Source organism: Ctenopharyngodon idella, chromosome 20 (genome assembly GCF_019924925.1).
Source record: "Ctenopharyngodon idella isolate HZGC_01 chromosome 20, HZGC01, whole genome shotgun sequence".
Taxonomy (NCBI): Eukaryota; Metazoa; Chordata; class Actinopteri; order Cypriniformes; family Xenocyprididae; genus Ctenopharyngodon; species Ctenopharyngodon idella.
Window position 1 is genome coordinate 5,184,397 of NC_067239.1, and position 12,418 is coordinate 5,196,814.

General features: G+C 37.3%; 1 protein-coding gene across 7 annotated transcripts in view; it reads right to left on the reverse strand.

Annotated features, from left to right (window-relative positions):
• dnm3a (dynamin 3a) overlaps window positions 1-12,418 on the reverse strand; it is a 55,554-nt gene that overhangs the window by 30,251 nt on the left and 12,885 nt on the right. For 4 of the 7 annotated variants that reach the window (XM_051875794.1, XM_051875792.1, XM_051875795.1 and 1 more), the window contains exons 4-16: window positions 11,326-11,475; window positions 10,583-10,786; window positions 10,365-10,463; window positions 9,037-9,197; window positions 8,754-8,896; window positions 8,422-8,557; window positions 8,278-8,345; window positions 7,874-8,012; window positions 7,045-7,131; window positions 6,821-6,891; window positions 6,675-6,726; window positions 4,034-4,063; window positions 2,331-2,444 (exon numbers count right to left, since the gene is read on the reverse strand). In XM_051875794.1, coding sequence (XP_051731754.1) covers window positions 2,331-2,444; window positions 4,034-4,063; window positions 6,675-6,726; window positions 6,821-6,891; window positions 7,045-7,131; window positions 7,874-8,012; window positions 8,278-8,345; window positions 8,422-8,557; window positions 8,754-8,896; window positions 9,037-9,197; window positions 10,365-10,463; window positions 10,583-10,786; window positions 11,326-11,475 — 1,454 coding nt within the window. Of the gene's footprint in view, window positions 1-2,329; window positions 2,445-4,016; window positions 4,064-6,674; window positions 6,727-6,820; window positions 6,892-7,044; window positions 7,132-7,873; window positions 8,013-8,277; window positions 8,346-8,421; window positions 8,558-8,753; window positions 8,897-9,036; window positions 9,198-10,364; window positions 10,464-10,582; window positions 10,787-11,325; window positions 11,476-12,418 lie in introns of those variants that run through there. The other 3 variants (XR_007926897.1, XM_051875797.1, XM_051875793.1) reach the window with 3 other exon arrangements.

Below are 12,418 nucleotides of genomic sequence, written 5' to 3' on the forward strand. Positions count from 1 at the left end.
TCCCAGTGTTCAGACTACCTGTTCAGGATCATACTGGTGTACAGTAGTCTGCACATTGGTTAGACTGTGCATGGACTCACGTCGCTGCATGGGGGACCGACGCAAACTCTCAAAAACACACAAACTCAACAACTGCAGGTGAAAAGTCAGACTCTGCTATGTTTGGTTTGTTTTCTACACCAGTGTTGGTGATACTGCATGTCTCTGTGGACTCGAAGTTGGCGTTAATGACACAGACATGAAGTTTCTTGATGATTGAGAGCTTGAATTTAGGTGATCGCCCACAAAAAAGGAGGCATGTACGTCACATCAGCCACATTACGTGTAGCTAAACCTGGCATGCGAATGATAATGTAAAAGCAGTAGTTCTAGCAGTAGTTCCCGCCGTTTATGTGTAAACGTATGTACTCAGGCCGAGCAGTGCATGCATAAAGCTCAGGGTATCCGGCTAGTTTTCCATCTTGAGATGTTCAGAAGGCCCTTCTGAAGGTTTCGAGTAGCGAGATTTGTCCAGATCTCAGCATAACCGACGCATGCTAACTGGCACGCCGTAAGACTCTGAGAAGACCATGATTATGCCGTATGCTAACAGAAGTGGAGGGGTGCACAAGTCATCTGTTTTCCCTCATGCAGCTCGGCTCAAAAAGAGAGAGAGGGAAGACTGCAGGAATGCGTGTCTGTTTAGTGTTCGGCGCTGATTAACCCAAACCAGCAGTCTCAGGCCATGAACGCCATCAGAAACGGAACAGATTTAGAGAAAGGAAGGGAACATCTGATGCCAGTTTGTACTGGAGAACATTTTTAAGGGTAAAGAAGTGATCCGTTTAAATGCAAGAATGTGTGTATGTGCACATAGAATGTGTGAGAATTGCAATGTGATCTGCTGTAAGGGGTGAGGGGCTGTATCTCTTCCTCTCTCTCTCTCTCTCTCTCTCTCTCTCTCTTTCGGCAGGCTCTAGGAGGCTGGATGGTGTTTGGACAAAGTCTTACAATTTTCCACCAAGGAATGTGTATGGCCCCAGTGAGACTGCCAACCACAGAGACAGAATGAAATGAAGAGAAATTAAAGAAGATAGACAGGGAAAGAGATGGACAGTGTGATATGAAGTGATATGAATGTATTCAAATTTGAATTTGAATTTCAAATTTAATTTCAGTTTTGGAACTGAAGGGATCATGCACACACTGCAATAATGGATTCAGCAGAACATGAGGAACTGTAAAGTCAGCCAACTTCTTAAGTCCACTAATACTTGTGTAAAGTTCAATGTTAATTTTAAAGGAAGCCAATAATTTTAATATTAATCTAAACACTAATAATCAATTTGAGCTTATATATGTTCAGATCTGAATATTTTGAGCCTAACGGTGTGCGACTTTCAGAAAAATATACCCATGTTTATGCGAATTCCTCTGTTTGAAGTGCCGCACGGGTTTTGAGTTTCAGTATTCATTAAAATTAGTGTTTGCTTATATAGTCGCATGCATTTGGCAGTCGGGACGACCGGTGAGCGTTAGTGTGTCTGCGTCTGTGTGTGTTTAAGATTCTGTGTATATCAATAACCATGTGTGTCTGAGTATGTGTGTGTGTTTGTGTGTTAGTTTGACTTGGGGGGCTTCCAGCTATGTCAGGGTGATCCAGACCAAATGCCTTAATTCCCAATGGACATAGAGAAACGGTGGGGGTATAAGAGGAAAAGGGAGCAAGTAAAATGCTAAGAAAAGAGGAAAGAAGGATTCAACAAAACGAGAAATGAACGACTGAGTGAAAGATAAGTGGATATAAGAGTTTCTTAATCTAGTAATAAAAGTTACTGCATTTAAATTACCATCTTGGTTAAGAGTACTGTGAGTTTTCAGTGTCATTTTTACTTTTTGTAACAGACAATTATTGATTTATCTAAGAAAAAATGATAAATTGCATAAGAGAACAATGAAAATGTTTGTTAAATGCAATGATGTGAAAAGAAAAGGCCTTTATGTTTGTATTCTAGTAATATATTATCTTTGTCCTCTCTCTTGCCCCTTTGCTTCCGGCTTCCGGTCAGGAGAAGCAGGCTGTGCTGCCAATGACTGAGAGCGTTGTCTGTCTGCCTGTCTACACTTGCTGTGCAGAACTTCCTGCACCTGTACAGCAGGCACAGACAGGCAGACAGATGGCAGCCCGCCTGACAGGCCACACAGTGTGACTGACACAGAGACCAGCCAATCAGTTCCACCACAACCTGGCAGGGAACTTTAAGCAGACCACTGACAACTGTATTTTTACCATGATCATCATAAAGTCATTAAACGAATGAAAGATCACACTTAAATCTGTAATTACTCGCCTCATCATCTTTAAACCAGGACAGACTCTCTGCGGTGAGCACGAACCAGTAATCCTTGGCCCCTCCTTTGATCAGGCTGATGTTGTTGATGGTTAACCAGCCCTTGCGAATCACCTGAGGGGCAAAAGTCAAAGGTGAAAAGTCTGGGTTCAAGGGTCATTAAAAAACACAGGCAGGGGCTGAGATTCTCTGGTCCTTTAAGAAACAAAAATGTCAAGGTGAATTTAAAGAACATGTCAAATCTGTATCCGGGTACTAAATTTTACTGGTCCTTTATGATGGATGGATGGATGGATGAATGGATGGATGGATGGATGGATGGAAATAGTGATAGGATGGATGGATGGATGAATGGACGGATGGATGGAAATAGTGATAGGATGGATGGATGGAAACAGTGATAGGATGAATGGATAGATAGATAGATAGATAGATAGATAGATAGATAGATAGAACAGTTACAATACTACCCTGAAAAGGAAAAACAAAAGCAATATAATAAAAGCTAGTGGGCAGAGGATGACAGAGAAAAAACTAAGGGATGAAAGGGTGGAGGTGAAGAAATAAAAGGAAACAGAAGGTCGGGATGGCAAAGCGAGAAAGGGGAAAGGTCCAAAACATCCCGTAGGAAATATGAGTCATTTTTTGGCTGATTTAGACTGATCATGACTTTCAAAACACAGTGTTATCCTGTGCGTCATTCATTCAGTTCAGCAACATTATAGACAGTAGTAATTTAGAAGTATTCTCAATTACACAGAATGTACAGATTTCACCTTAAAATAGTAAAAAAAAAAAAAAAAATGAGCTGAAGAGATGAAATGAAGCAAAAAAGCGTCACCATGATGCATGCATGATTTCTAAAAATGGTTATCAGTAGATAAAATATTACAGTAACTCTTGTACAAATCTTCTACAAAAGCATTGCTTCACCTACCATTTCAATTAAACCTCCAAAAACAGCAACAAAAAACAATAAAACACAAAAAATCTCTTTATTTTGTGACTGTACCAACTTCAAGTTTGCAGCATACACCATTTTTTTTTTTTTTTTTTTCAAAATCAGAAATTGCAAACACACTCACACAGGCCAAATGAACTGAGATCAAAGACGAGTTTGAGATTCCAACCTGTTTTTAAGATTAGCGCCAGCATACACACAAGCCTGTTTACTCATGTACTTACAGGGCTGCAAACTGTAAGGAGGTTCATTCACAGACAAGAACAGAATTAAAGTTCAGTGATTCGGAGACATTAAAATGATGAATAGGAGGATAAATGAAGCAGGTATAAGGTTTTAAAATGTGGTTTAAGATTTCAGACTGTTTGGATTTACAAGACACTGCTGGGCAAATCAGGATTCAGAATAAGAGTTCAAAGGTCAACTGAATCATGATTTGGACTTTATCTACACTGATTGAGGAGTCTTTAGGGAAGTGTAGTGCATGACAAACACACTGTACAACAATGTTCAGGGAGTGTTTTAGCAGGAGTCATAAAAATCTGAATTTCTGAGTCCCAGAATGTCTTTGATTTATGTGACGGCAGCACCAGACAAAGGGTGGAAAAGAAAGCGGTAAAGAGGAAGATATGGTTTAGCTGTGTTCAGAGGCATACAGGCTTTCTGACATACATAGACACAAACACAAAACTATGTGACGCTGGTAGACAGTAGGTAAGGCTTACAGACACTGGACTCGTACAATTTGACTGGGTGGAGGAGGGGCAGCACCCTAAAACATCAGCAGAGAGGAGAGAATAAAACCATTAAGGTGGCACCAGTGAGCACGGGCATCTCTCCTGGCACGCTGGCACTCCACATTGATTGCTTCAACCCAAATTTTTTTTGTCATATTACCAACACTAAAAATACCATACCATTTTCTAAGCAATGGAAGGTTTAAATTAGTAAAGATTAAACATGTACAGCAAAAAGCAACTATGCAGCACAGTGAGCGCTCAATGAATGTGTTACTCACTATGTGAGTGTGTGCAGGAGATATGAACATTGAAGATCTTTAAAAAATTACAGGAATGCTTCAGGTTCAATACTAGTTTAACTCTATTACCACAGAAAATAATTTTGACACTCTCAGTCTTTAAAAACACAGAAAACAATTTTGACACCCTCAGTCTTTTAAAACATAGGACAAACTATGTTTGCAGTCATGCGCAGTCTGTGCACAAAATCTCATGTAAAATCTCATGTAAAATGTTTAAAGGGATAGTTCCTCCAAAAATGAATTTACTCATCCTCAAGCCATCCTAAGTGTATATGACTATCTTCTTTCAGATGAACACAATCAGAGTTACATTAAAAAATATCCAGTAACCTCTGACTCGACGCATGACATATAGACGAACGCAGAAGCTCAGAGGATAGAGCAAAACAAAATACCGGTCATGAATTAGAAGTCTAAAACAAGAAATTTTAAGTAGAAATATCAGAGGATTTTGATAAAAGAGAAGAGGAGCTTGAGTTTGTTGCCCACCCCTATTTTTTGACCCGCGAGAGACGTCTACTCTCACCTACTCCTACGTCAAGCATCGTGTCAGAGGTTCTGCCATAAGTCGACTTGCGTACAGATGTTTGTCGGAAGCTGGTTATTATAGTTTATAAAGTTATAAATATGGATATTTTTCTTACAAAAACCTATCACTTCGCTTCAGAAGGCCTTTTATGATGGATAGATGCATTTTTTGGGCTACAAACTCGTGAGCGCCATTCACTACCATGATAAAGCTTGGAAGAGCCAGGATATTTTTTAATAAAACTCTGATTGTGTTCGTCTGAGAGAAGATAGTCATATACTACTACTCATATCCTAGGATGGCTTGAGGGTGAGTAAATCATGGGATAATTTTCATTTTTGGGTGAACTATCCCTTTAAGTTGTGGTTATGTTTTTGAAATTGTATATTTTAACATTTATTCCAGTTGCTCCATAGACTGCCACTGTGAGTGCATCATAGTACAGTACATACATTACCATTCAAAAGTTAGGGATTGGTATTTTTTTTTAAATATGGTAAAAACTTTATAATAAGGGTGCACTAATATCCATTAATTCATGATTATCCTTGCATTAATGTATGACTCATGAAGAACTAAACCATTCATTAATGATTATCACATTTGCAACTAATTAATAGATTAAGTCATATATGAATTGCTAATTATTAAATATGTCATCATGAATTAATTTCATTACCTAATACTGTAATGTGTTAATTACCATAATGGGTCAAAGCCATGGATTTCAATTTCCAGCCATCTGTTTTAATTAATCATTAGCAAAGATATCAATGATTAAAGATTCAAACTTAAAGTATTACTTTCTTCTAAAACATTTTTTGACTTGATTTGTTCAAATTATTGAACCTGGAAAATTCCTTTAAAATGGACATCGAAGATGGGAAAGAACAACTTACATTAGAATGGACTGAAATGTTTGTCCTTAGGATCATGTGATCAAGTTTTGGTGCAGAGCACAGAGCTCAACCGTTGGACAGAAGGGAAGCAAAAATGCCATTCAAAATCTCCACTTGGAAATTGATTTTTAGCATATAAACATTTTAAAACAGACCTACCATTAAAAAAATCTTGAATAAAGAAAAAGAATAAGAAATATACTTCCATAACCAAGGCCACCAAAAAGTGGGCAGCCATTGTTAAGCTCTACTGGGCTCATTGTTTTTTAATAATTGTTAAGAGCCAATGTCATCTAATTCTAACATAGATCTAATTCTAAACAAATGGGGCCATGAAAGCTGATTACAGAATAGGGGGCAAAAACAGCCATCAGAGAGGCAGAACCTGATTTCACCAAGTGCAACATGTTCTTGGATCAACATCTTTGTTGATCCTGGAACAACTTTCATCAGATTTGAGGGACAAGTTTAGAGTTTATGTCAAGTTTTGGCTTACAATCAGGGTTTGGTGCTTCTACATCAGTGTTATTCACTTATCATTGCTCTAATTTTAGGTATAAGTTATGGTTAGGGTTCGGTTTAGGGGTATGGATAGGACTAAATTTTCGGACAGGAATGTTGTTCCAGGAACAACAAAATATGTTGACCCAGGAACACGTCTAACTCTGCAAAATCAGGATGTGCATCACAGAGCGAGAGAGAGAAATTTTAATATTCATTTACAGCACAACACTTGAAGTGAAAACACAAATGTTAGACATACATAAGCCACATATTATCTGATGTGAGACAGATGAACAAGAGAGCAACAGAGCGTGAGCAGAAAAGAGATTTGATGATTATCAATGATGATTTCTGATCTATACCAGGTTCATACAGTATCAACAGTTGTTCATAAAACACTTTGACTCACCTGGTTCCCTGCTGAAGGCTTCTTACACGTTTGATTGGTTTTCTGTTGAGCGCTGAAAGGGAATGTGTAAAAGGAGGGAAATCTCTCATGTCATGTTGAAAACTGTGTTTTATTTCTGTCATTGTCATTTGCCGTTAAAAACTTACTTTGCGAATCCGATAAAATCTTCATGGTTTGTGTTGATGTAAGAGAGCTGAATCTCTAGTGAGAGTAAAACCTGTTCAGTGAACAAACACACACATATGCACAACAAGATACAACATTAAACAATCATTTGTAATCAAAATGCTCATAATGTTAATTTCATCCATAACTAAACTGTCCCTAATAGTGATTCGTTTGATTGGTTGTGTGCATGTATCAGTCTGACCTGGTCTTTGGCTTGACTCTCTCGTTCTCGAATGTGTGTGGTCACTATTCTCTCAGTCTCCTCCCGTAGTTTTGGAAAGCTCTCTAACTGAGGACACACACACACACACACACACACACACACACACACACAGAATAATAAAAACCATTACCATCACCCACTTTACTGGTTAAAGTTCCTCGTCTTATTGTCCTTTGTGAAAAAATAATGTTTTATTGAATGTGCACTTTCAAACTTAAAAAAAAAAAAAAAAAAAAAAATATATATATATATATAAACTGTATTAAAAAAACTATATTTACACTGTTTTCTAAATATATATTTAAAACAACTGTATAAGTATATTATTAAATAAATAAAAGGTGTACTTAAAGAGATTACACTTTTATGACTGATTCTTAACACACTTAAGTACACTTTTAAAAAGTGCACTTTGTAATAATGCCAATATAAAAGTTTTACTTTAAAGTATATTTGAAATGATTAGGTTTTGATAATCTTTTGTTGTGCTTCAAAGTATACTTATTTTAATGTTTTGACTAACATAGTAAAGCACGTGTAAAGTAGTTGATTATAATTTGAACTGTTCGATTTGTGTTTTATTTGTGTGTTATTTGAATTGAGTCGATATTACATTTAAAGTTAACATATTTTAAATGTACTAAATCGCAAAGTGATTCGTTGTCAGTGTACAGTGTAAGTGTATTCGGCAGTACACTTTTTAACTGTATTTCAAAGGAAATGTAATTATGAAATTACATATAAGATATATTTCAGTCCTACTTTTGTCTATGTACATCCATTCACTCAGTATAAGAGTATGTTGTACCTTGTTGGTACATTGTTGTACTGTGTTGATGAGCTCCTGGATCACCATGTCTACACACTTGAGACACGGCCCTTTAAGTTTCACAATCTGTTTCTTCACTATGGCTTCAAAGGCCATATCTGGTGTGAACAGTCCTGTCCTGGATCAGCAGTAGGGGAGAGAAAATGAAGTACGTGGAGATAACATAATATGAACTTGAGTTCTGAATATGACTAGAAATGAATAAAAAGATAGAGAAGGAGGGGTAGAGGAAGACATACAGAAAGGCACTATGTATAAAATTCAACCTGTTTATTTCTTGTAATGTTAACAAACATTTTAAGTTCAAGATGACTGCCATAACAGCCAGCACAACATAAACAAAAAATTACCGAATTAAGTTAATATATGTTTGTGACACATACCTGATTCCATGGATGTTTTTAATAGCGTAACTGATCTCCCTTCGCAATTCTTTCTCATCAAACTCCATCTGATGTAGTGCAACATAACATCAGGACATCAGCATATTTTCTGTATTAATGAGCAATTAAGCTTTAACAAATTACCTTAACCAGCTCAAAGGGAAAACGCTCGTGAAAGACACGGTTGATTTTGGCTCCTCCTGAAAGCTCCACTGTGTCCACCTGATCCCCAGATCCCTCAATCCGCTTCTCAAAATCCAGCCCAAAGTGCTGTATCAGCCTGGATAACAAATGAACAGTATGTGTTTGCATGTGTGGCCTCTTCGGTTCTGGTCTTATCTGCAATGTGTTTGTGTTTAGGCAGTAAACAACGGTCTTGTTTATTGCAATATGGTAAAGACTAGTGTGTTTGTGTTTATCTGTGCATGTGTATTTATTCTCTAAATTAGAGTGAGTTTATGTGCGTGTGAACCCACTGCATTAAGGTCTTGGTCTTGCGTGATGGGTCATCTGGGTTCAAATACTTGTACTCTTCTGCCTCTTTATCCAGCGAGAGAAGCTGACTCTGTAATTGACTACGTAACGCTGGTAATGTGTCACGGATGTGGTTGGTAAGTTGCTAGGGAGATATGTGAGGGGTTTAGTGGTGAAAAAAGAGAGAAATACAATTAAAGCTATCATTTCCATCTGTGGGCTCTTATGTATTTCACACATGTGGTACTTCTTGTAATGTTCTGTGTAGTATCATTTTTTTGTCACCTGGTTGAGGAGCCTCTGTAAGTATGGTGTGCCCATGCAGTCTGCCATGTGTCGGTATGCAGGATGTGACTTGAAGAACCGTCTCTCTGCAGCCAGAGCTGCACTGATGTCCTTTTTTCCCTCAATGTCTTTCTGACTACGGTTTACCACACCAATATAACCTGTAGCCACAACAGGGAGACAAAATAAGGGGGAAAAGTATGTATCCTTCTTTCAGATACATTCTTTGTTTTACAATGAAGCCGACTTTTAGAGAAAAGTCATTAAAGGGTTAGGTCACCCAAATATGAAAATTCTGTCATTAATTACTCCCCCTTATTTCGTTCCAAACCTGTAAGACTTTTGTTCATCTTCGGAACACAAATAAGGATATTTTGATGAAATCTGAGAGATTTCTGTCCCTCCATAGACAGCTACCACTAATCCATATGAATTGAGTGGTTTAGTCCAAATTTAGTCCAAAGAGACTCGATCACTTTATATGATGAACAGATTGAATTTAGGATTTTATTCACATATAAACACTCATCAACTCACATCAATCACTCAATTCATATGGATTAGTTTTACAATCTCTTTCTGAACTTTTTGAAGTGTCAAAATTTAGTAGGAGGGACAGAAACGCTCAGATTTAATCAAAAAGATGTTCATTTGTGTTCCAAAGATGAATGAAAGTTTTGCGGGTTTGGAACGAAATGAGGGTGAGTAATTAATGACAGAATTTTCATTTTTCGGTGAACTAACCCTTTAAGATATTATTTAGATATAATTCACACCCTCAACCACTTTTTTCTTTTTTGAAGAACCAGAATTCACATGTTACTGGAAAATCTGAGGTATCTTAATTTTAAAATTATGATTTCTAGACCTAGAAAAGCCATGTAAATTAATAAAAATTTAAAACACCATTGGGGGGCCTGAGTCAGAAAGGTTGAGAGCCACTGGCGTAGGCAAAGCATAAGCTCAGCTTTGTTATGGAAAAAAATCTCTAGAACTTTAGACTTGAGGTGGGAGCATGTGATTTCTTGTTAAGCAGTGTTGTGACCCAATAAAAAAGAAAAAGTCAAGGTCCTACAACTATAAGTGAGATTGTATCCGATCTACACACATGACTGACGAATAGGATTTCTAGAGTGTCTTAACCCTCTTCCATGGCTGGACTTCTGTGTGTCTAATGCATTAAGGCAGCAGCAGGAAGCATGAAGACTCTGCACCTGGCCCTGTTTTAGCCACTATAGCCTTCAGCAGACTTGCTTGGCAGTGGCCCAGATCTTAGACCAAACTGCACAGGCCTCTACTGACAGCACATTTCTACATGTACGCTGTACCTCTGCGTAGTGGCAGTAACCTGTTCTCCAGAACATCCCTGACATCTGTGCCCTTGTCCATCAGATCCAGCTTAGTGATCACACCGATGGTGCGATGGCCTGACAGGAAGATCGAGCAAAACGGGAAGAAAAACAACAAGGAAAAACATTATGTGAGTGGGCCAAAAGGGGATATAAGTGAGGACAGATATGAACCGTAATCGTTCTTTCCCGCTTACCCTGCGGATCCACGTCTTTGGCCAGTTTAAGAGCATCAGAGTTAGCCAGATCCATGTTAGCGGGTGTGACAGCTAGAATGAGACAATTCTCTCTGCAGATGAACTGCATGATCATGTCTCTGATCTGGTATTCAATGTCAGGAGGCTGATCTCCCACAGGTACTTTAGTTATGCCTGGAAGATCTATCAGAGTCAAGTTTAAAACTGCAGAAAGAAAATGAGAAAAACAAAGACAGAGTTATTTGGTCTGAGATACTTCTAGGAAAGAAAAAGTCAAAATGATATCTCTCCAAGACATGAACAACATTAAAAGGTAAGCAAATATACCTTTACTGCTAAAAAAAACAAAAAACTTTTATTCAGCAAGGACACATTAAACTGTAAAAGTTTAATCAAAAAGTAGTTGTTTTCTGTCATCATTTACTCGCGTTCAAGTTGTTCCAAACCTGTATGAATTTTTTTCTTCTGCTGAACACAAAAGAAGATATTTTGAAGAACAGCGGTAACCAAACAGTTGATGGACCCCATTGACTTCCATAGTATTTTTTTTTTTTTTTTACATTTTGCCCATGTTTGGTTGCCCATATTCTTTAAATTATCTTCTTTTGTGTTCAGCAGAAGAAAGAAATTCATACAGGTTTGGAACAACTTAAGGGTGAGTAAATGATGACAGAAATTTCATTTTTGGGTGAACTATCCCTTTAATGTACATTAATGAATTAGTTGTTTTCTGACAATAATACCATTTGGAGAGTAGACACGAAGGTTGATGGGAATGGAGGATATGCCCTTATTTGTTCCCGTGACTCTGTCTGTCTCTGCTGCAATCTCCCGTCGAATATCATCGAAGTCTGTAAATTTCTTTCCTTTACAGTGCAGAAACTCTGCATACTCTGTGGAGGAGAATGGAAAGTACGAATTAGAGAAAATAGAAGATGATAGCTCAACAGTTTGTAATTCATGAAATTCAAAGATCTGACAATTCTCCTCTTTCCATACACTGACTGAATTTTATCTTAACACAGAAGACACTGCCCTCTAGTGCTCAGTGCACATTCTCCATAGACCACATACTGGCTATATAGGACGGATTATAAAATGAACCTGTATAGAATATTATTACCAAAAGGGATTTGATTAATTAAAATCAAATATAGAATGTTAATTATTTTAAATTTGTAGGTGTAATATTAAAATCCTAATTAAAGTTTATTGACATTAAAAAATGTTAGAACAACTATTAGAACATATTTGAACTGCTATTGCATAATTAGAACTTACGTACCCATTGAAGTTGCCAAATTGTCTATGTATGTGATGATTTTTTTCCCACATTTATCGTATTGTGTGATAATTAGATGTCAGGGTACGTTTACATAACAATGTACTAAAAACAGAAGTTTTTGAAAAGTTTTGCGTACAGACAACAATGTTGTCAAAACAATCCTCGTTCATTCACACAGATCCGCGAAAATGACGAAAAATGCTGTATTCTGCTGCCAGGCCAGTAGCTGGCGATGTCACTTTGTAAAGAAACACTACGCGCCTATAGACTGAACATGTAATACGCATGACGTCACCGTTTTCACAAATTTGTGCATTATGTAGTTTACACGGAAACAATAATAGTATCGTTTTCAAAAATGCACTTCGAAACCAAATGCTGTTGTTGTGTTAAATGAATGGCCAAAACGCATAAAAAGTTTTCTGTTTTTAGCTGTAAAATGCCCCCTCAGACTCCTTAATCTGTTACTACACCAATAGTGTCTCTACATAAAAACATTTTGAATGTTATGATATGGCATTATTCTAAAAAATATTTATTGTAAAGAAAAC